The sequence below is a fragment of the Cryptotermes secundus genome, unplaced genomic scaffold (genome assembly GCF_002891405.2).
Source record: "Cryptotermes secundus unplaced genomic scaffold, Csec_1.0 scaffold236, whole genome shotgun sequence".
Classification (NCBI taxonomy): Eukaryota; Metazoa; Arthropoda; class Insecta; order Blattodea; family Kalotermitidae; genus Cryptotermes; species Cryptotermes secundus.
The window spans coordinates 470,932-495,044 of NW_019738958.1; the positions used below are offsets into that span (position 1 = coordinate 470,932).

The 24,113-nt window shown below is 39.6% G+C and overlaps 1 protein-coding gene across 1 annotated transcript in view; it reads left to right on the forward strand.

Moving 5' to 3' along the window:
* Positions 1–24,113, forward strand: part of LOC111871401 (scavenger receptor class B member 1) — a 69,914-nt gene extending 45,801 nt beyond the window's left edge. The window contains exons 3-11 of the mRNA XM_023864489.2: positions 9,855–9,946; positions 10,035–10,198; positions 12,345–12,486; positions 16,473–16,673; positions 18,936–19,173; positions 19,803–19,955; positions 21,157–21,275; positions 21,970–22,095; positions 23,403–24,113. Of these exons, the coding sequence (XP_023720257.1) occupies positions 9,855–9,946; positions 10,035–10,198; positions 12,345–12,486; positions 16,473–16,673; positions 18,936–19,173; positions 19,803–19,955; positions 21,157–21,275; positions 21,970–22,095; positions 23,403–23,606 (1,439 nt within the window). The 3' untranslated portion in view covers positions 23,607–24,113. The remainder of the gene's footprint in view (positions 1–9,854; positions 9,947–10,034; positions 10,199–12,344; positions 12,487–16,472; positions 16,674–18,935; positions 19,174–19,802; positions 19,956–21,156; positions 21,276–21,969; positions 22,096–23,402) is intronic.

Sequence of the window (24,113 nt, forward strand, 5' to 3'; positions counted from 1 at the left end):
GGACTTTGTCCATCTTCCGGATTCTAAATAACTAAGAAAAAAAACACGTTTCGGAAACTGGATCTGTTTCCGTCCTCAGGTGAAGGAAGACACCTACTCTGTTGGGTCCCTTAGAAAGAGCTACCCTCAGTTTCTTAGTTATTTAGAATCCGGACGATGGACAAAGTCCGAAAACCCAGTATCTCTGCATCTAATGTCTTGTCCTCGATCTTCAACACAAAACCAATCACTTGGACTAAATATGTAATAATCACATGTTAAAATGCCACGGAGATGAAAGACTTCGTTGAAGGCCAAAATTATAGAATAGGACTTCAAATTATTGTACAGAGTGCTTTATTTATTTGTTAATATATCCCCTAGAGTACTAAAATATTTTTATCATCACATAAATAAATCTGTCGAAATAAAATGAAATTGCAGTCACAGATTTGTGTCAAAAGAAACTTACTAGCAATCCAGGGCGGAATAAAGTCAGAAAACTAATGAAACGCATGGTGAATAGTCACATCTGTGTCATTTACGTAACATTTGTATTGCCCTAATCCTAGATGACGGGCACGCGATAGCGTAGTTTGTTGAGGCCCTATGCTACAAGCTGGAAGGTCGTGGTTCGAGTCCACATGAGGTGTGTTTTTTTAGTCTACCTAATCCTTCCAGTCCAAATATGGCTCTGGGTTCAACCCAGCCTCTAACAGTAATGAGTACCAGGAATCTTCCTTTGGAAAAAACAGCCGCCGGCGCGTAAGGCTGACAAACTTACCGCCATCTGTTAGCCGATTGTCTAAACAAAATGTGGAAATCTCGACGTCTGACAACCCTGTGGGCCTTAACGGTCTAAAGCTCTGTTTTTCGAAAATATCTTTGTATGATTAAAATAAAATTATATTTCTAGAATAACTGACGGGGAAATAAATGAAGCAGCTTCGAATTCGTCTCTCTTTCATCGGCGCTCAGTGACATTGTCCTCTGTTCTTCCGTGACGACAGGATACGTTTGTATCCAGAAGATTCCTAATAGTTTGATTCACCATCGCTGAAAATTATTACACTATAGCTTTTTATTCGTGTCTCCAGTTTAATCAGTTATCTAGATAGCGCTATAAAAAATTAAGTAACACGTATACTTATATACTTACTCACGGAGCTGAGCCCTTCTGAAGGAGCTGCCAATTCTGCAGCTACTCAAGAATTTCCCAGCATTTTATGGAACCCGAAGGTTCATTACCGTATTCACAAGAGCCCTCCAGTGGTCCCTATCCTCAGCCAGATCAATACAATCAATACCATCCAATCCTGTCTCTCTAAGATCCATTCTAATATTGTCCACCCACCTATGGCTTGGTCTTCCCAGTGGTCTCCTTCCTTCTGGCTTTCCCACCAATATCCTATACGTATTCCTCGTCCCCCCATTCGTGCTACATGCCCTGCCCACCTCATCCTCTTTGACTTGACCATTCTAATTATACTTTGAGCAGAGTACAACTTATGAAGGTCCTCATTATGCAGTTTTCTCCAACCTCCTGTCACTTCATCTCTCTTCGGTCCAAATATTCTTCTCAACACCCTGTTCTCAAACACCCTCAGTCTATGTTCCTCCCTTAATGTCAGAGACCAAGTTTTACACCCATACAGAACCACAGGCAAAATTATAGTTTATATATTCTAATTTTTATGTTTTTGGACAGCAGACGAGACTGGTGATAAAGCATCTCCTTGTTTTAGACCATTCTGGATAGGAAATTTATCAGACAAATGTTTACCTACACGGACTTTGCTATGTTTCTTTTGAACACATTTTAATCAACCTAACTAGTTTCATGGGTATCCCAAACTCTATTAGAATATTGTACAATACTTCCCTCCTAACTGAATCATAGGCTTTCTTGAAGTCTACAAATCGCTGATGTACTATCTCATCGTACTCTCATTTTTTCTCCAATATCTGACAAATGCGAAAGATCTGATCTGTAGTTGATCTGTTACGTCGAAACCCACACTGATGATCCCCAATAATTTCATCTATATATATGGACATAACTTTGAGAAAAGAATATTTGGAAAAAATTGTATGAAGTTGATAGCAGTGATATCCTCCGATAATTACTACAATCAGTTTTATCACGAAAAAATCTGTACCTAATTCATGATTTCCATTCCCCCTTCCACAGAAAAATGTACATTCTCCTGCTGGTGCCATGCCACCTCCATCCCATCTGACCTCCTGTACGCCCGCTAAATCTAACTTATATTTTAGAGCGACTGCCCTGAGCGAACCTGTCCTATACAAACTTCGAACATTCCAAGTGCCAAATCTCATATCCATTTTCATTAGCTTAGGTCGTTTATCCAAGGAATCCGTCCAGGTCCGAGGCTTTGTGTTCATTTTCGTAACAAGTTTATTTCTTACGGTGAGAAGTTGTTAGCCCCACGCCCATTCCCCAAGCTGGAGGGCGACCCCTTTTCGGCTGTTCGCCACTGCTTATTCAATATATTCACAGTTTCCCTCCAAAACTGGAGGGCGTCTCTTCTATCCGCAATCTGAGGACGCGCCATGCCGTGATGAAAGGGGTCCCACCTAACATGGAAGTAACACGTATATAGCTTAAAAATGGTGGTTCATTTGTTCTTTTGTTACTTGTAAATCTCTCTTATTTTGAGACAATATTTTTCCGTACGTGTACACGCTTGTGAGTTAAGACTCTTTCCACCTGAGCTGTACACTTATTTCTTTGAGTCTCTTTCAGTTATTTATCACACTATCATAAACACTATTTCATGTGTTACCTTCAGCAGGCAGAGCGACTGATAATAGAATTACCATGGCGATTAGGCTGTAGTGAATTTTTTGCGACAAAAAATATAATGAATATGCACCTCCACGAAAGTTGATTTTCTCTAAATTGCGAGTAAAGTTGTTTTCTTTCGGCGATGAGAGTTCTTCCGCACCTTAATGCAAATTCTGAAGTGAACCTGATCGATTAAATTTTTACTTAGTGAATCAGACCACTTCGAATTAAGTTATAATAAATTCTCTCACTTCGCAGCACATTATCATGTCATATTCGACAATAATTAGCTCCTATGCTTATTAAAGCACCTTACAATTATCTAGATTTCATGGATACTTCATTTCAGGCCGTTGCTGGCTTTATAAAATAATGTAGGCTTATTTGAAGTACTTAAAGATAAGTTCTGTTTTAATACGGCTTCTCGATAATTCCTAATATGATTTAGAGAAAAGCAAACACACACCCGTCTCTGCTTCCAGATAGAATATTAAGTTTGATCTGTTGGATTGCCAACGTCTCTTCAGTGCTTGTACATAAGGTCAGTTTGCAAGGTAACGCAGAGTTTCTGTGTGCACAGAAGTACAATATTTTTAATAAACAAATATTACATTTTTGAATATTATTCGTCGTCCTGTCTTCATCTAAAACACTGCCCTTTTATTTTTTTAATACATAACGTTTCGGAGACTGGATTCTGTCTCCGTCTTCAAGTAAAACCTACTCACTTTGGACCAATCGATAGAGCTAGTCCCTATCTCCGACACCTGTGTCAGGACCAAGATGGGTTATACAAGCCAAACACAACATAAACCATCTGCGAGAGCTAATAAAACATTAAATTATTAAAAAAAACTACACTTGTTAGGCCTTGCACCTGAGAACTATCATGATAGAAATCATTACTGGAGAGAAGCAATATTCTTTGTAGTACCAACATAAGAAAAACAATTTTTCCTACTCAGTCTGTTTTGGAAGGAGTTGTAGTTTCTTGACTTTTGTTGTGATAACGGGGATCCAGTTGGGAGAAATTTCCAAACTGGGTTGACTGATCGGATGGTCCACCAGAGACATGTGGGCTGATTCCTTGTAATTCTTATATGTGGTGTTGAACTCAATGTCCAGAACCTTCGCTTGTTTTCAACATATTTTGTGGCCTTCTTGTACGCAAGTTTGTCTAATTTTGATTTTTCCATCAAAACTGTGTCAGGTTATATTTGTGTTCCTTAATGCGTACTTCTAAAGTCTGCTTCTTTCACCCATGTAATATCTGCCACAATCAAATGGGACGGTGTACAAACACTGCTTCGTCTGCTGGCCATCTCTAACCGACCCAGTTTTCATCAATGTCCCACCGAGTGTATGTTTGGTATTGAAAATGGCGCTGGGACAGGTTTTTTCAGAGTACTTTGGTTTCCCCTGCCAATCTTCATTCCACCAATTGCTCCACAATCACCCTCACATATCATCTGGGTCTGGTACAATAGGCCAGAAGTGGCCGCAGTACAAGGGACTTAGTCCCACCTCACTAGCAGTATAAAAATAAATAAAAATATTGAAAATGTTCCTGAGATTGAAACGGTTCCCCAACAGTCCGAATTTCTCGGAAGTACCCTTAACATATGGGATGACGAGATTTCTCTCTTTTGAAACATAAAAAGGACGGTGTTTTTAGACAAAGACAGGACGATTGATGATGTTCAAAACATATTATTTGTACTAATATATCATCATCACCAACTTTTAGATTCTATTTTAATATGGTTCATAATATATATGGAACCATAAAAAGATAAATTCGTTATTTTACAAAATTCTTTTTCTCATTAATTTTTTCATACATTTTAGAAACGCGATAATCTCTCCCCTCTCCTCCACCCTTAAAATTACTCTCCCTCTTAATTATATCCGCGGAATATGTAATCCGCTGACGGTTATTCAGTTGTTCAGGGCGAAGATTGTTGCAATGAATATTACTGGATATCCTTTGACATGCACACACAAGCCCGCTATTGAACACTATCCTGGGCGAATATAGAAATATTTACTCACGTCTATTATATGACTTCTCTTGTCATGATATTCACCTTTCAAGTTTATGGACAAGAAATAACAAGATGTGTAGAATGTTTCACGACCCCGCGCAGTAATATTTGGGAGAATGTTAATACTGAATTATTGACTTGAGATGAAGTCACTGAAAGTGATCATGGCATATCCATTTCATCTCCAGAATGAATAATTATACTTTCCTTCACATAATTTTTGTCATTAAAAAAACTTACAACAGGAATAATAAAACAAGAGACGCTGTTTCCTGTATGCCAATAGCAAGTAAGTGGCGCCTTGGTCGAAGACAGTTTGAGCTACTTACAATGTGGAGGCCGTCTTTTATTCGTAATCTTACCATATATATGTTTTTTTCTTCTGGAAAGTAATGTAAATTTTTGCAGATATTTTGTATTGCACGCCTACAACAATTCAAGAGGGATTGCAATGTTACACGAAACATGTCATTTTCTACTTCTTTATTTTGAAAGACTAGTAACACGACTGATGCCATATTAAATAACATTCTTACACGTTCTAGATATTACTTTTATCTACAGAACATATATTTATTTTGTGCTCACAGAACAAATTACGGTGCGAAACAGGACAAGGACAACCGAGAAGAGGAATTTCTCTGAAGATAGTATGCATGAATTTGTTCCTTTTATTGAACAAGAAGGGATCTTATGGAAAGCTGAGCAGGATAAAGCACTGGAATTTTCCGCACTTTTCCAGTATTTCAAAGAAACAGACGAAATTAAATGATGATAATTATTAGAAAGAGGTCTCGCTGTATATGAACCATGCTTTAATTTTAGAATACGAGAACATTTAGTCAACAAAGCGTACCGCAGTCTCATGTCTAAAGACTGAGGACTAAGTCTGAGCCTTATGTTACCATCGACGGTCAGTCGGCCAGTCTCTCTTGGAATAAGGACCTATCTGGAGCTTACGACCAGGTTGTTATTTCTGTCAGACAGTTGCCCGTTTGTTGATGTGGGGCGCTCTCTCTCACGAGAGGACGGGTCTGTCGTTTACAATTGCTGCTGCCCCTCGCCAGCGCAGTCACTCTCGGTTCCGAGCCCCGTGAGATTCGTGACTATTTTTTACTGTCTCAGATTCGAGACCTTTTTCGTCGCCTCCTACGGCTCGGAGAGTTACAGTGGAGGTATTCGATCCCGCCAATAAAAGTAATATAACCTCAGCACGGACGGAATAGGAAACACTGCATCCACTAGCGCTGCGTCAGTATCTGTTGCCGCTGAAACGTGTTTATCTCACAGCAGTTTAGCAATGGCGGCATCTATTCGTACAACTATTCATGCTTTCAGCCGTTATATCATAATATTAGAAATTATTGGCATCATGAATTTTACTTGTACGTCAGTCTAAATTATATTTACGGCACCCATCTAAGTTACTTACAGTATATTGTTTTCCGACGTGACGATTTGAACCTCACGCCCCATCCGCAACTTGGAAGACCAGGGGGTACGTTTGGTCTGGCCCTTACTCTTCGACCTGACTAGCAGGTGTGGCCTTACCAGGAGTTTGCTTTCTCTATAATAAAATTTTTAGGTTGTTAGGGAATGAAAAAAAAACCCTTCAGCTTATTTCCATTAACTATGATCTCCACTTTATATATTTTGCTCTTTATATTTTGTACATTATTGCAGGAATTAAATATATTGTTTTATGTCATACATTTGATTCGTAAGTTTGCAACTTACTTAACTCCAGTGACTATTCAGAATTATCAATATTTTAAAAACTATTCAAACCAGATTATAAGTGATTGATATACAGTCTATTTGTAGCTAAATATATTAAAATTTATTAGAAATATATTCTCCAAACAAAAGTAATATTTATACTTCAATGGTGAGTTTTTTAATTGCTAGTGGGATGGGACTAAATCCCTTGTACTGCGGCCACTTCTGGCCTACTGTACCAGCCCCAGATGATAGGTGAGGGTGATTGTGGAGCAATTGGTGGAATAAAGATTGGCAGGGGAAACCGAAGTATTCGGAGAAATCCTGCCCTAGCGCCAATTTGTCTATCACAAATCCCACTTGACCAGACCCGGGATCGAACCCGGGCCTCCGCGGTAGGAAGCCAGCGACTAACAGCTTGAGCTATGGCGCGGTCTGAATGGTGAGTTAATTAGAACCGCAGTTTTCACCATATGAATCTTAGGTTGGTCGTCACGTGAGAGGTTCAGTAGACCTCTTTCATCATTCCATAATTCCAAGTTATATCTCATACATAATACTGCTGAAGATTTACTAGCTGAGATCTTGTCAAGTGATGTGCATAATTTATAGATTACACAAGACACACGAGCGAACATTGACCTCTTCAACGAGGCCCTGGACTTAGTGCCCTGAGTTATCACACAGCCTGATTTTAAAATGAGGAATAAGCGGATATTGATTGTAGGTATCTTAACGTTAAAGCTCTTCTTAGTAAACTCAAAATTGTTTCTCCTTGCATCAGGAATTTTTGTCTCTGTTGTTCAACAGCTAAAAATTTCAGGCAACAAGTATAAATTAAAATAAGCCATTAAGACTGTGGGGAACGCGGTAGTGTATTTGGTTGGGACACTATGCTAGAAGCCGGAAGGCCGCGAGATCGAATCCCGATGAGGTGGATTTTTTTTCAATTTACCTCATCCTTGCAGCCGGATTATGGCCCCGCGGTCGACTCAGCCTCTAACAGAAATGAATACCAGGAATATTCCTGGGAATAAAGGGCCTCCACGGACTATTACAGGGATTACCAATAACACTATATTTCATATACGCTGTTTAACTAATGGGAATTAAATTACCAGGCAAGATGTGTTAACGTAAATAAAAAGAAGCAGCAAGCTAATGAATATATAACTAAAATACCTCTACTACTACTACTACTACTACTACTACTACTACTACTACTACTACTACTACTACTACTACTACTACTACTAACTGCTGCTGCTGATGCTACCACCGCCACTATCGCTAGTACGTACGTATTACTAAATATTACTACTGCTGATATATACTACTACTATTATAGATAAAGTTGTCTCTGTGTTTAATTAACTAAGCACTATGAAGAAATATACCATGCGGACCGAGCTGAGGCTACAAAAGGAGTCAATTTTGAGTTGTGATGAGAGGTTCTTCATTCAAAATTATCACTTTTATCAGACTGACCGCCTCCCTGGAAGCAAAGATATTCCTCATAACCCTGTAGACCTATACAACGAACGGCAGAAGCACGTGAACAAGCAAGCAGTAAGCTCGAGGAGTACAGATGAGTACGGGAAGTCAGTCTTTGAATATTTAACGTGTGATCTGGAGACTTTACTACATTTTTTTTTCATTACTGTGTGCTGTAGTGCAGTGGTGTTCGGAGTGTGTGATTTAGGGGGACTCTCATAGTTCCTGTGTTATAAATCCGTAAAAACTAGTGGAGATAGCCTGAAGGGAGTAGTGTGTAGTGCTTTGTAGTGTGAAAATCAGTAACAGTGTAATAATTAATTGTAGTTACAGCCTGCAGGCGGTTAACAAATCCAATTACCAATCCAAATCGAGTCTTTAGTCCCTGTGACATGTGACAATAATTCAGTGGGGAAAATATGCAGGTAAATACTGTATGCACATATATAGAACATAATTGCTACTTTATTAAATGAGAAAATACCATTATAATGTGTGATTAAAAGGAGCTTAGTTCCACAAATCTGAACGCCTTTACAACCAACATTAGCAACTGAAGCGCATCTAGCGGAAAGATACTGTCAAGAATATGAGACAGTGTGACGAATAATTGTGGGCTATAGATTTGTTTGTCTGGTTTATTGGACTCCACTATTACAGTTACACTTGAATATAACTGATAACCCATTGAACTCCTTTCTAACGACGTCTGTCTGCTTGGCGACACTTCAAATATTGAATCCTCAAATATTTAATAGTGCACGGCCTTTTATGAACTGACAGCGAATCTAATAGCAATCACCTCCTCCAAGAGTTAGATTGTTGCTGTTTATCTCCTCGTTGTGCAGGATACGCCTTGGTAACCAAAGCCGTTGTCCAGCGACAAACATCTATTCTCATTGACAAAGTAACCTCATTCAACGTTTGCAACTAATTTTGCCTAGCAATGCGTCACAATATTTTGCCTTTAAAAGCTGACATTAAACGAAAAACTGACATACGGAGCAGGAACTCGAAGGTACTGGACGTGAGAAAGAAAGTAATTACTCGTAAAACAAAAGGCTGAAATCTTCTACTGGATAGATTCTAGTTTCTCGGCATCAATAGAAGTATTTTAATTTCAAGCAACAAACACACACACACATAATATATATATATATATTCAGACTTAGAAATATGTAGTGTGAAAGTGTGAAAGCGTGAAAGCTAGTATGTCTACGATCGAAGGACGAGAAGAAGATTTTGCTGCCAAGTAGACCCAACAACTTAACAAATTAAGAAAATATGATCTTATTATTATTCCTATTACATTAATAGCAGGGATTAATACTTTTTCGAAGTGAGCTTATGTTTCTCAGATTGAGCTCAATCACGCTCATAAATGTACATTTCACGATTGTATTCATTGGTATGATAATTTTACATAGATAGATTACTGACGTGTAACATAGTTTCCAACTTAGAAACCTGTGAGTTCTGGTATCTCGGTGTTCGTCTCCTGGGTAAGCTATGTTCAGAACAGCTCTGGGGTTTGGTTGACCCATTGCTAGTTATTTTTCATTTCGCCCATCGACACTTCTTAGTCTGCAGTCATGGAGTTGACCACCACCAACATCAACACCACAACCTCAAGAGCCACCATAAAACAACAATAGAAGCAACGCAAGGATGACATGTCACACTCACTTATGCTGTTGCTGACCAAATTAGAACCGATGTAATGCATATGTCCCCGGATCTAATCTTGGCCAATACAACCTTTCCAACGTTTCTGCTAATCCGGCTATACGAACTTAATCCTGTTGCAGGGGTTATCACCTATCTGGCGTGTGGTATGCTGTCTTTGGTGCTGGGCTGCCTGACTTTCATCTGGACGCCTCGCGATCTGATCCTCACAGAGGTACGTCTAACGCCGTCTGTAGTTTTTAAAGATGATGTAACTATTGTCATGTTGACATGAGACTCGAATGGATATCTCCGTGCTGCAGAGGCTGAGGATGAGAAAGGGCCTTCCGCCGTTTGAGTGGTGGGCTGACCCACCCCAGCAAGTGCTCATTCGACTCTATCTTTTCAACGTCACAAACTACGAACATATTATAAATGGCACACAGACGAAGCTACATCTCCAGGAGGTTGGGCCCTACATTTTCAGGTATGTACATTTTTCAGCTATATAGTGGCATAACCTTGTCATGGGAATCAAGCTGCTTTTACCATTTAAAGATAGACATTAGAATTAATTGCTACGGCCTGTCGGGAGTGTGTTAAAACTGACCTTCTAAATCCTGCTAAGTGGTTACCCATTTTGGAAAGGCTAACTTGAATGTGATCGCTTGAAATATTTCAGTATCGTACTGCGAGATTTGCTGGGACATTCACACCGAGGCGTTTCATGAAGGTCACCCTCGACACTGGGAATTATTTACTAATTTTAAGTGATTATTACGTTTCACAGACAGTCCCTCCATATGACTCTTTTGAAATAGAGACACTGTTGAATAGTGCTGTGTTTTCCAGAAAATTTCCATATCCTTCAGACATGCTAAATGGCAGTTGTGTTTGGCCAAAAGGTGATGCTGTGTTTGAGATTCTGGAGACTCTCAGAATCCCACTGGGAGGAATCCGTCTCGCAGAAAAGCTCTTCCTTCTATGATAACCTGGAGAGTATCATCACTGTTGAGAATCTGTGCTTTCCAGAGCGGCATTTCCAAATTTGATGCCTTTAAAATTATGGACACTGCTGATAGGCTGCTGTATTTCATGAATATCGGTTTCCGTGCACGATATCCTAGAGAAAGTGAGCTCTGCTAAGTGTTTGTTTTATTTTATAGAAAGGCTCTTCCGAATATGGTATCGTGAAGACTGGGGGACTGCTGATTTCTTATTGTGTTTCACTAAATGCTGTTTCAGTGTATGACATCCGAGTACTGTTATATTGTTATGTTACTTATTTACTTACTTACTTCCGTATGGAGCTCAGCCCTTTTTGAGGAGCCGCCAAATCTGCAGCTACTCAAGAATTTCCAAGCATTTTATGGAACCCGAAGATTCATTACCGTGTTTACAAGAGCACTCCACTGGCCCCTATTGTGAGCCAAATCAATCCAATCCATCCCATACCATCCTATTTCTCTAAGATCCATTTTAATATTGTCCACCCACCTACGCCTTGGTCTTCCCAATGGTCTCTTTCCTTCTGGCTTTCCCACCAATTTCCTATATGTATTCTTCTTCTCCCCCATTCGTGCTACATGCCCTGCCCACCTCATCCTCATTAGCTTCATCATTCTAATTATACTTGGAGGAGAGTACAAGTTATGAACTCCTCATTTGTTATAGTATCTTACAGAGAGATATTTACATACACGTATGTCATATTTCTGCTGAGTGGTTATTGTGCTTGACAGAGGCAAGCTTCCATAACATTCTGCAGGCTGTGAGTTTCAGATCGATACTTTTATTCCACTTAGAGACGTTTCCCTCTAAGTCATCCGAAACTGTTAAGAGTGCTGTTAAGTTTCCCTATATCACAGTGAGTTGTTTCCACCTGTCACATCCCTGAGATTGTAAGCACGCACTGATGATTGGTTATTTATTTCACTAAGAATTTTTCCGTGTACGGCATCCGAGACTTTTTCAAAACTCTTATATTATTATGTATCATAGAGGAGTGGTTCTGGGATATCCTAGTCGGTATAGCGACTGGCTACGGCCTGGACGACTGAAAGGGTCGCAGTTCGAGTCCCGGCAGGGTCAAGAATTTTCATTTCTCCATGCCGTCCAGACCGGCTCTGGGGTCCACCCAAAGTCTTATCCAATGGGAACCGGGGGCTTTTCCCCGGAGGTAAAGCGGACGGGGCGTAGAACTAAGCACTCACCTAGCTAGTGCTGAGATCAAGAAAATGATGATCTATACATCCACTCCCCTATACGCCTTCATGGCCTAGTGCTTAAGTAGTTAAGCACAAGGAAAACTTTACCTTTTACCTTATCATAGAAGAGTGTTTTCATCTGTAACATTCTTGAGAGTGTGAGCAATGCTGATTGCATTTTTTATTTCACTTAGAATTATTTGTGTGTATGACATCTTAGATATTCTGAGTTCTGCTTTATGATTTCTGTGTTTAACTGAGCAGTGTTTCCACGAATTGCTTCCTGAGCTAAATGATTATTGTGTATCATAAAAGCTTCTCCATATTGTGGAGACTGTGAGCACTTCTGATTTGTTACTACATTCTGTTTAAAATCGTTTCTATGTTTGATATCCTACAATGCTGAGCGCTGATTGTGTTTTGCAGAGAACAATTACAACATACGAACATCGTATGGAACGACAACGGCACAATGACATACACATCAGAGCGCAACCCCGTGTTCGAACCAGAATTGAATACACTGAGCCTCAACGATACTCTTACTGTGCCAAACCTTTCCCTTTTGGTGAGTTTAATTTTGTCACCTGAAACAGAAGCTTAATCAGAAACTCAAATATAACTCAAACGGTTGAGAATATCTATTACAGACCTATCTAAAGTCTCTTTCACGGTAAAATGTGCTTATATCATATATATTGTCACAATTTAGTGAATAGACATTAGGTCAAATTTATTATTAAATTTATTGAAGAATTGTAAGCCGTAGATATGAGCACTTTTAACAGTTTCACGGATCTATGCATTATACAAATTAGTACAGCACACAAAGTTTTTTAAATATTCGTCTGTCGTTGCCTGACAACGGTTTCCAAACTAAGTAACTAACTAACTTCAAGTCAAAGTAAATGTGGAAGTTACTGTATGATTGACTGTTTAAGGCCAATCACTTAGTCTTGGAACAAAGCCCCTTGAAACACACGACCAGAAACTTTTTTCAACTGAACACTTGCGGACATAATCCTTACGTAACATCCTCTCTGGCGAGAAGATTGGTTTGTTTCTTACGAATATGCTTGGAATTTCTCTCTTGTTTCCTTCTCATAGTTTTCATTTCGAAAGTTCATATTCATATTTATTATATTACTTTTGAAAACCCTGTTTCCATTCTATGTACCTGAACTCAGTTAAATACGTACATTCGGATGAACGTAATTCTCTCAGTCGGAAATGAAGCAATGCGAAGTAAGCCTATGTTTCGTAAGGCTTTGAGGAAGCAGAAACATAAGGAATAGAATTATCAGCTTCTTGAGGATAACTGATGAGTTATTTCAAGGAAATAGCGTCTCAGGTCTAGAAAACCAAAATTAACGGCCATTTGCATTCGTTGCTCTGACCACGCGACACCGTTTATCCGCTAAATATGGCACTAACTTCGCCGATAAGTGGCGGTCGCTCTGTCAGTATAGTTTCGCTTGCGGACTACAGGCCACGGAGTTTGTTTTTTGTTTATTTTGGGAACAACAATCTGAAGTTATGGATTTCAGACTTTTAATGTCAATCACACTTCATATTTCATTTTTCTGGGTTGTGGTACCGTGTAATCTTGTAGAAAATAAATTTCGTTCGGTGAAATGGGCTTCATGACCCTCAGATGCCTCGATTTCCGCCATCAAGTTTATACTGTGTCTCAACACGAAAGACCAGAGTCTGAAAAATCTATAAACTTTTCGTGAACATAATCAAAATTTGTATTTGTTCGTATCAGACCGTTGAAATGTCCCACACTTTCGAAGGATGTACTGACTTCATACGACGATCTAAGCAATATTGGACATAATTTTTCTTGTACGCTTTGTTATCTATTAAAATGTGGTAACCTCACAAGGTCGACCCACAAACAGAAATATTCCACCATTACCACCTATCAAGAGCAACTCAGCCTATGAACACTTAAAAGAAAGGAGTTATTAGACGCCATGATACAACCTAGCACAACACGCTATTACAGTAACTACGGCATATATATATATATATATACATGCCATAGTTACTGTAATACTGTAATATATATATATATATATATATATATGTTAAAGAAATTCTTCCTCTCATTTAACTAATTGAGCAGTACCCCATGAAGGCGTATGCAGGAGCGTATGTTTACATCCACATTTTTGTGAGTGGTCAGCTTCATGTATCGACCGTCTTACACCCGAGAAAAGAGCCTCCAATACTATTTGGACAGGAGACTTGGTAGGACTCAGAGCCAGTCTGGACGAAGAGCATAGGAGGAAAACTCTGTCCCTGTCTGTAATCGAACTCGTTCCCCTCGGTTTCCAGCCAGTAGCAAGTAGCTATAGTGACTGTGCTCTTCGGCTCTACGTATTTATGTAGCACACACATATATACTCGTGAATATGTTATATACACTTTTTCCTACATTTAACTAATTAAGCACTACGCCGGAAAGGCGTATGTGGAAGTGGATGTATAGATCCACGTTTCCTTGACCGCTGCACAAGTTGGAGTTGAGTGGCCAGCTTCATGTATCGACCACCTTACACCCGCGAAAAGGGTCCCAGGTACCATTTGGACAGGAGGCTTGGTAGGACTCATAGCCGGCCTGGATGACGTGCACAGGAAAAAATTATGTCCCTATCTGGAATCTAACTCGTTTCCCTCGGCCTCCAGTCAGTAGCCAGTCCCGGTACAGCGTCCAGACCGATTCTGGGGCCCACACAGTCTTCTATCCGATGGTTATATCTTCATGGGATAGTGATTGATTAATTAAGCATAATGACAAATTTACCTTCATATAAAATTTTATCACAATATATATTTTAACTTTTGTAAGAAATGTGTGGCTAGAAAATTTAAATTTTTTTATATAAATATATGCCTACACATGTATGGGTCTTCGTGAACTATAAAATTCCTTCTAATATGGTACAACCCTGGAAGAGGCCCTCTGTGAGTGAAATATGTCGAGGTTTTGAAAAAATATAATCAGTACAAGGAAATAAATTTTATACAGTTATATGGCAAGTTATATTTTATTGTAGCATATCATTCTAAGTTCCATTGTGTTAGAGAATATTATGATTTGCGAATAGATTATTCAGAATTAGAAATTTGTAACTGGCACATTTTACACAATAATACAAATATGACTAATAATTTCAATACAAGCTAATTCCCATTTGTATATCTTAAAATGTTCTCTCTGATGTTTCCAAAATTTATGTTCAAACAGAATTCTCAGTCCCGAGGGAACTGCTAGAAAACGCAATAATTCTTTAAAATAACAAGTAATCTTGTTGTGTTTTGTATTCCCAGATCAGATATGGGCACATAGAATAATATTGCAGTAGGTCTATCGAATACTGTATGCACCCTTGTGTACTGCTTTCTCCCACTAATATTCCCACCCATCCTGATGTTCGAAATTCGGTCAATAATTGTGATTACCGTTCACGTTTCCGTAGAAAAATCTATACTCATCTGCATTTTCAGTAAAATAGTTTTTCCTGTGCTTAATTAATCACCGCTCCATCACGACATATACTCGTATGGAGGAGAGAAGTGCAGCGTCACGCACCTTTAACACCGGTATTATGAAGGCCGCCAATCATAGCGACTGCTCGGTCTAAGGCATAAACTGTCTTCGTTAGCTCGAACGCTGGGCTCGTTGGTTCGAATCCAACCTCAAGGCATGGATATCTGTGTACGTTTATTCTCTGTTTGTGTTATCCTGTGTGTAGGTAGAGGCATTGAATCGGGCTGATCTCCCTTGCAAGGAGTCTTACCGACTGTAAATAGTATCAAGTAACTGAAAAAGCGGCCAAGTTCTTCAAAAGGGCTGTAGAGTCATAACAGTAATTATGAAGGCCAGCAGTAAGCCTCACAATTCCCGTGATGTTGTCTCTTCAACTAACATTGAAGTATATTTTTATATTTTCGTATCTATATACATTTAATTATCTTGCCCTTAGTGACGTTCGAAGTACCAAATGTCATATCATGTACTTGTTCCGCAAGAATTCAAGTTCTGTTAATTTTCTATGTTGTACTAGTTTCTGAAATGGATTTTTAAGTCCCCTCCATAAATCCCGAGATGGAGAAGTACGTCTTGACTACTAAGAGTGAGCATTACTTCAGCATTAAGAATTCACTTTACACACTGAGTGTGTAAAGTAAAGTAATGTAAAACTATCCCTGTAACAGGCCGTGAAGGCCCATAGGGTTGTGAGACGTTAAGGGTCCCACATTATCTAGACAATCGGCTCACAGATGGCGGTAAGGTTGTCAGCCTTGCGCACCGGCCGCGCTTCACTCCCCAGGAAAATTATTTAATTAATTCCTGGTACTCATTTCTGTTAGAGGCCGAGTAAACCTCAGGGCCTAGTGCGGCCGGAAGGATTAGGTCAATTGAAAAAAATCCAATGACCTCATCGGGACTTGAACCCGCTACCTTCCAGCTTGTAGCATAGCCCCTCAACCAACTACGCTACTGTAATTAATTAAAATTTTATAATGAATTTGTTGTTTCAGGGGATAGCGTCTTACCTAGAAAATGCGCCATTTTTCGTGAAATTTGGAGTGAACTTAGTGATCAGAAGGCTAGATTCACAACCACTGATTAAAACATCTGTGTATAATTACCTGTGGAACAATTCGGATCCTCTCCTTACATTAGCGTCCAACATTGCGCCTTCGATAGTTCCAGTAGACAATTTGGGTGTGCTTCATATGGTAAGTGTTTTCATGTGAAATTCAGTAGTAAACCGTGATATGTATTACAGTTTTTCTCATAGATAAGTAGAAACAGTTGACAAAAATCTATCATACTTTACTAGCAGATCTGCCAAGGTTTTCAAAATGTCTGCAGCTCTCACGTGTCCCTCAGACGCTTCTGCAGGTGAAGATATAATTAGATTTGTACATATGCATCACAGTCGCAATGCAACATTCATCCTTGTCGGTGAATATCTTTACGAAACTTTACGTTAGGCACCTTAACAACGAATAGGAATTGGTCTCTACACACGCAACCCACCGCAACATACGTAACACCCAAACAATAACAGTGCTTTGGTAATTAATCACATGCAATGTAAGATTTGAGGCTTTCACGGCGGTGACTATGAAGAAAACAGTCTTCTGGGATTTGGCTCCGTGTATATGTGGTGTTAACCGACGTTTCGGAGGAACGTATCGCCTCCACCTTCAGACCGGTTCTCACGGTCTCTTCGCTTGCAGATTTCTTATATTTTTTCTTCTACCTTGAAGATGGAGGCGATACGTTCCTCCGAAACGTCGGTTAACGCCACATATACACGGTGCCAAATCCCAGAAGACTGCTTTCTTCACAATCACATGCACGCTATCGCGGAATATGTAATATCCATACGTAACAGAGCATTAGCGTCTATGTACGCACGCACAACACCGCAACATACGTAACAGCCGTAGAATAACAGTGCATTAGTATCTATGTACGAATGAACAACACCGCAACATACGTAACAGCCATAGAGTAACAGTGCATTAGTATCTATGTACGCACGCACAACACCGCAACATACGTAACAGCCATAGAGTAACAGTGCATTAGTATCTATGTACGCACGCACGCACGCACAACACCGCAACATACGTAACAGCCATAGAGTAACAGTGCATTAGTATCTATGTACGCACGCACGCACAACACCGCAACATACGTAACAGCCATAGAGTAACAGTGCATTACTATCTATGTACGCATGCACAACACCGCAAGAAACCTAACCCTTTCAGAAGCGTAAAAATATCATATACAGAAAAAAATTTGGAGAGAATTAATATGTGCCTGATGGAAACCACGTACGGCCAAAACGTGTCTTAAAAGGGATACACAAGAGCAAGAATAAATTTTGTATTTGAGACTCTAATGCTTATGTAACGAGTTAATTATATTGATGTAAGAAGATGCTAAATTATATTACTATGGATGTGTAATTTGGTTGTAAAATTTCCTTTCGTTTCATAAGTTGACTCTTTAAAGTTTTGGAATTATCTTACTTACAATGTAATAAGGCCCCTGTTTTATTTATTCCTTGGGATTATTTTATTCATATGAGTTTTCAAATATTTTTATGTTAAACTGAAAATCTCTGGGCTCAAATCACAATTTTCTGTTATAAATTTGTCATTGATTTATTACAAATTGTTAATGTGTTAATGCTGAAAATACTTAAATGTGACATAAGCCTCATATAATGAGATCTGTTTCTGGGTGTGTCATACGGAACTATACAAAGACCACACTTTCCTTATATAGGACAAACATGGCCTCACATATCCGGTTAAATCAAACAAAAGAACTTCATTTTTCCTGACCTGTGACCTCCATATTTACAGCTATATACAGCTTTAATTAATTGCTTGGATATATGTTATATTACCATACTGCCTCTAACGCAAGAGATTACATTGAAATATCTGTATTGAAACAAATACTCGTAGAACTACTATGGTTTTGGGTCCAAAATTTCGAAATAGCATGTGAGGATTAAGAAGGACCTGCAGTAATCTCAGTGTCACTAGCGAAATTTCTAGTGCACTTTAAGTTGAAACAACATACAGTTATGTGGCTCTTATTTTATTCTACTATATATTTGGGTGCTCAGCGTTGCCAGAGCAACGGGTAGCCACCGATGTTAATTTCGGTTTTCTAGACCGGAGCCGCTATTTCCTTGAAACAGCTCTTCAATTGTCCTCACGAGGCTAAGTGGACTGGTTCCAGAGCCACTACTTCTCAGAAAATCTTGTAGCGCCGGGAATCGAACCCGGGACCTGTGAATCTGTATCCAGGAAATCTGACCACTAGATCAAAGAGGCGGTCGGTATAGTTCGCTTGGAGACTACAGGTCCCGGAGTTCCCCCCCCCCATTTTAAACGGCATATCAATATTTGGTTTTGAATGTTCCTCCAGAGTAATAGACTGACATATTGAGGAGTGTTATACGCCAGATTTACAGAAAATTCAAGGAGAATGTGACCGTTTTCATTGGTCCAGACAACTCGAGGCGTTTCTTCACCATGGACCAGTATAACGGGAGAAATCGATTTGGCTATTGGAAGAACATGACGTGTGATTCTGTGAAGTTGGCCACAGAAGGAATCCTGTACCATCAACAGATTTCCAAGGAAGACAATCTTCATTTCTTCCGCAAGACCTTATGTAGAGTCACGCCTATAGTATATCAAAGTAAGTGGATAACAAACGGTAATGTATAAGGAAAGGAATATTATGGGAAAATTAATGTTGAACACAAAACACAGGTTTCATGTAAATAATTGCCCTTCTTATATTAAAAAAAAATCTAGTCTCTTTCTACTTTGAAACGAAATGTTGGTTTAGTTCTTATGTTATTGTGTGTGTGCCTCGTTGTAATATTAATATTTAATCTGTTTGGTCGATTTTCATGGCCCCTAGTACAAAACCTGTGTCATTGGAAGTTAATCAGCTTTCTTACAGCTATATTGCACACAATAAATAGTGCAAATTTAGCGATTTTTCAACTTCTAAGATGTCAGGGAAAAATGCATTTCTTTGAAAATTTGTAAAATGGTAGATGTTCAATCAGACGAGTAGGTTTTCACCGACAATTCAGGACCACACAGGTCAAGAGCCAAATGGAAAATTGTATGTAATCTTTTATAGTCACGAATTACGCTGCTTTCGATTAGTCTACATTGGTTCATTCATGCATTCAGCTCCAACTACCACATTCTCTTCCCGACTGTTACTGAGGCGATTGCAGATTCGTATTACTCAACCCCCAGTTTACCTGTTCATAAGTGTCTTCAATTGTAGTGCCTCTTCTTATGTTCTAGAGGAGATTGTTGAGAAGGGCATGACGGCCTACCGCTACACATTACCGTTAGACACGTTCAACAGGCCGAAGAACGGAAGCCCTGACTGTTACACGTTGCCTGGATCCAAGCCACATCCCGACGGCTTGACGGATGTCTCCCCCTGCTTCTTCAGTAAGCTCTGTTTAAGTAACGGATCCCATGTCTGACTTGTCAATGGAACACTGTTTATTCTTATTAATAAAGTAAGGTAAGTTGTGCCTGTACATAATTAATTAAGCTTCAGTCCATGAAGATGTATGGGGGAGTGGAGGTCTTGATATCGCCCCTGGATGAAGGTGAGTGATCAGCTTCACTCCTATTTTATGCATTAGTACCATTTTTATTTTTTTTTTATTTTATTATATATTCGAAGAAAAATTTAATTTTTTTGTGGATATTATAATGTTACTTCATTACTAGTACTCCTATCCAAGTATAATTAGAATGATCAACTCAAGGAGGATGAGGTGGGCAGGGCATGTAGCACAAATGGGAGAGAGAGAAGGAAAGCATAAAGTATATTGGTGGGAAAGCCAGAAGAAAAACCACTGGGAAGACCAAGGTGTAGGTGGGTGGACAATATTAATATGGATCTTAGAGAGATAGGATGGAATGGGATGGATTGGATTGATCTGGTTCAGGATAGAGACCAGTGGAGGGCAACTATGAAGACTCTAATGAGCCTTCGGGTTCCGTAAAATGCAGGGAAATTCTTGAGTAGCTGCAGAATTAGAGGCTCACCAAGAAGGACTCAGCTCCATGGGTAAGTAAGTATTATTATATTACAGTTTGCCGAAAAGCAGCGGTCGCTCGGTCGGTATAGTTCGCTTGCGGACCAAAACCACGGATTTTTTTTTATAATGTTACAGACATTTCAATCTGATTCATTTTTCAAGTCTAAGTGCAGTCAAAATTAATTTTGTAATATCTGACTACCTTCCATACATGCAGGCCGCCTTCTCCGTCCGTAATATCAGGACATGCAATGTCGTTATAGGATGGGGTGGTGCAGTCTGGATTTATCTGGCTCAGAATAGGGGCCAGTGGAGGGTTCTTGTGAATAGGGTAATGAACCTTTGGGGTTTATAAAATGTTGGGAATCTATTTAGTAGCTGTACAACTGCAGGCTTCTCAAGATCTCAGCTACATTAAAGAATTTAGTTACTTAGTTTTTTTGTTGCTAGTAGGGTGAGACTAAGTCCCTTGTACTGCGGCCACTTTTATTTATTTATTTTATTTAATTATATTAGAAAAATCTCACACTTATAATATAGACAGTGTAGTATCTGTAGCATGCATGGTTTTTAGACACGGATGGATTGACCTGTTACAGATATGCCAATAGTTGCCTCGTTTCCTCACTTCCTAGCCGCCGATCCAGCTGTCAGGAACAGTGTTGATGGAATGCAACCTGATGAAGAGATACATTCCGCCCACGTCATTGTCGAACCGGTAAGTACAAACACATTAAATAACTGAGTGGTACAGCTTCCTCCTATAATCACCTTTTACCAATTTTGGCCCAACGTTGCTGGTCACCACTTCCTCTCAATAACCGCTCTTCGCTGCCCACCTTTGGTTGCGACTTCTTTCCAACCGTTCCCTCTCACTTGTTGGTGTGTCCAGTTTGCAGGTTGCCGCTGCGTCCTTCTTATCCGCCTCTCCTTCCCCTTGTCGTTGTTATTGTAAATGTTGGTAGTTTAGGAGTATGGGCTACAGTGAAGGCTGGGCGACAGTAAGCTTGTTATAAAGGCTTACTATTCGAGAAGAAATGGGGGTTGGACTAGAAACTACAGGCGATAGGTACTGGTTTAGCACCAGGCAATGAGATGCAGTATCCAGGCCTCGCGTTAGCGGGGAGACAAGAGCGACTAATGCTATGCACTATACCACACTGGCTGAGGAGCCTGTTCAATATTTCAGTCAGTAACTATAGTTCTTATGCTACTTAGATTCCGACTTGAGAAATCTACTAAATATGATTAGCGACTGTTCTAATAACACACTTCATAATCTGGATCTGTAGTCAAGAACTCTTACCACTGGACCACAGTGGCGGTCCAAAAAAGACGCGATATTTAAATTGATACTTATAATTAGAATTGCTATTTTTACTTTAAACATTATTTGTAATATTCTGTTCTAGAACACAGGTCTGCCATTGGAGAGCAAAGCTGGTGTCCAATGTAATTTGGCGGTAAAGGATGTGAATGGCTACAGTCGAGTGTCAGGCTTCTCCAACTCGTACATTCCTTTATTCTGGATGCAGCTGGTAAGTGTCTTCTCGTCCGTAATCTCTCTGAATCACGCCAAGGCAAACTGATTGACGGTAAGCCGCCAGTCGTAAAGTAATTCTGATTCTAATTCTGAAGAATAATTCATCTCGTGTGGATAAATACTGGGACCTGGCCCTCCAGGTTGGGGTCTCAAATCTGTGAGTGTAAAATATGGTCATGAGTCCCGCGGGACTCGAACCTGAAAAAGACTGCGCTGGCGAGCACCAGCAGCAGTTGTAAACGACAGACCCACCCTCTTGTCAGACAAGATGTTACATAATAACTACAAACGCAAGTGTTCAGTTGGAAAATAAAATCACTGCTCGTGAGTCTCAAGGGGCTTGTCGGCAAGATGAACTGATTTGTGGCAAACTGCCAGTTGTAAAGTAACTCTGACGCTGATCAAACGGGCTTTAAATTGTGTTATTTAAACTTCAGGGTTTTCTTATTAGTCAGTTTAAAAATTTGGTCTGTGTTGTAGTAAGACAATTAGTTGGTCAACAATTGGGTCCATGGACAATAAATCCGTTATATTGTTTCTTCAGAAACGGTTAAGCAGAATCAAAATATGGCTTATCTGAAATTCACCAGTAACATAAGTGATAATTAGTAAATCAAACCTTGCTGAATAGCAGACAGATAAAGGGTAACCGAAAGACAGTTTTTTTCTGTTCAACTTAAAAGAATCCAGAACAGATAATTCTTAAATACTTCAATATTCGTCGTTATTGTCAGTAATTGCTGTTCGAATTTTATGCGAATCTTTCATTTTGAATTATTTATTTTAGAAACTATTTTAATACAGTTTGGGATTAATGCATTTTAGTTTATGTTACATATAAGTGTACATACTGCAAAATAACGTACTTTTAAGCTGTTATTAAGGCCGTGCCATAGCTCAAGCGGTTAGTCGCTGGCTTCCCACGGCGGCCCGGGTTCAATCCCTGGTCTGGTCAAGTGGGATTTGTGGTAGACACAGTGGCGCGGGGGCAGGTTTTCTCCGAGTACTTCGGTCTCCCCTGCCAATCTTCATTCCACCAATTGCTCCACAATCACCCTCACCTATCATCTGGGGCTGGTACAATAGACCAGAATTGGCCGCAGTGCGAGGGACTTAGTCCCACCCCACTAGCAATAAAAAAATAAGCTGTTATTATAAATGTGCATAAAAACTTTAGAATCCCTGAATTATCAATTCGTAGGAAAAAATTAAACGTAATGGATTGTATCATACTGCATTGCATTCTACCTCCAGCCTATAATTTTAGTTTTTACTTTCTACTTCTTTAATTGTTTTTTGCAGCATCAAGTGGGGGTACCGCCATACTTGGTCTACCTGATGTACTTCATCGCTGTCATCTTGCCCAATATTCAGGGCTTCATAAGCTCTTTTATGGTAATATTGGGTTCATCTCTACTTGCCATTGGTTTCTACAGGTTTAAGCATAAAGCTGCCAAGGTGGTATACAGCTACATCTCGCTGGACACGATACCTTCGGCCACCTAGATCTGAGTTCAGTCTTCAGAGACTCTCTCGTGACCCGCCGCTGGTCTGCGGATCAACAAGTTCCTTTTGTTCTCAGATCTAGGATGTGTGTTCTATCACAGATCTTCCAGTCTTTGTTTTACAAAGGAACATTGAATCTTTGATGTGAAAAAGTGGGAACGGACGAACATTTCTCTATCTGAAATGTATCATCAAGTAGATTCTAACATTAGTGGTGCTTATGGGAATAATTGTTCGCGGGTATTTTGTCTGTGGTTGCACACGACTCTGCAGGGAGCTAGTTTCACCATGGAAACAAACACATATTTCTCTCTGAAAGCGACTGTTGTGTAAGACAAGCATTTTACTCAAAGTGGGGCAACATGTTTCCCTTAAATACCAGATACCAACCTGAATGTTCTGCGAACTACCACATTTGGAGTTTTCCCATATAAACTGTTGTCATTCGCTCTGGAAGCGACTGAAATATAACCCAACGTGGAGCACCACCTCGTATTGAAATAGCAC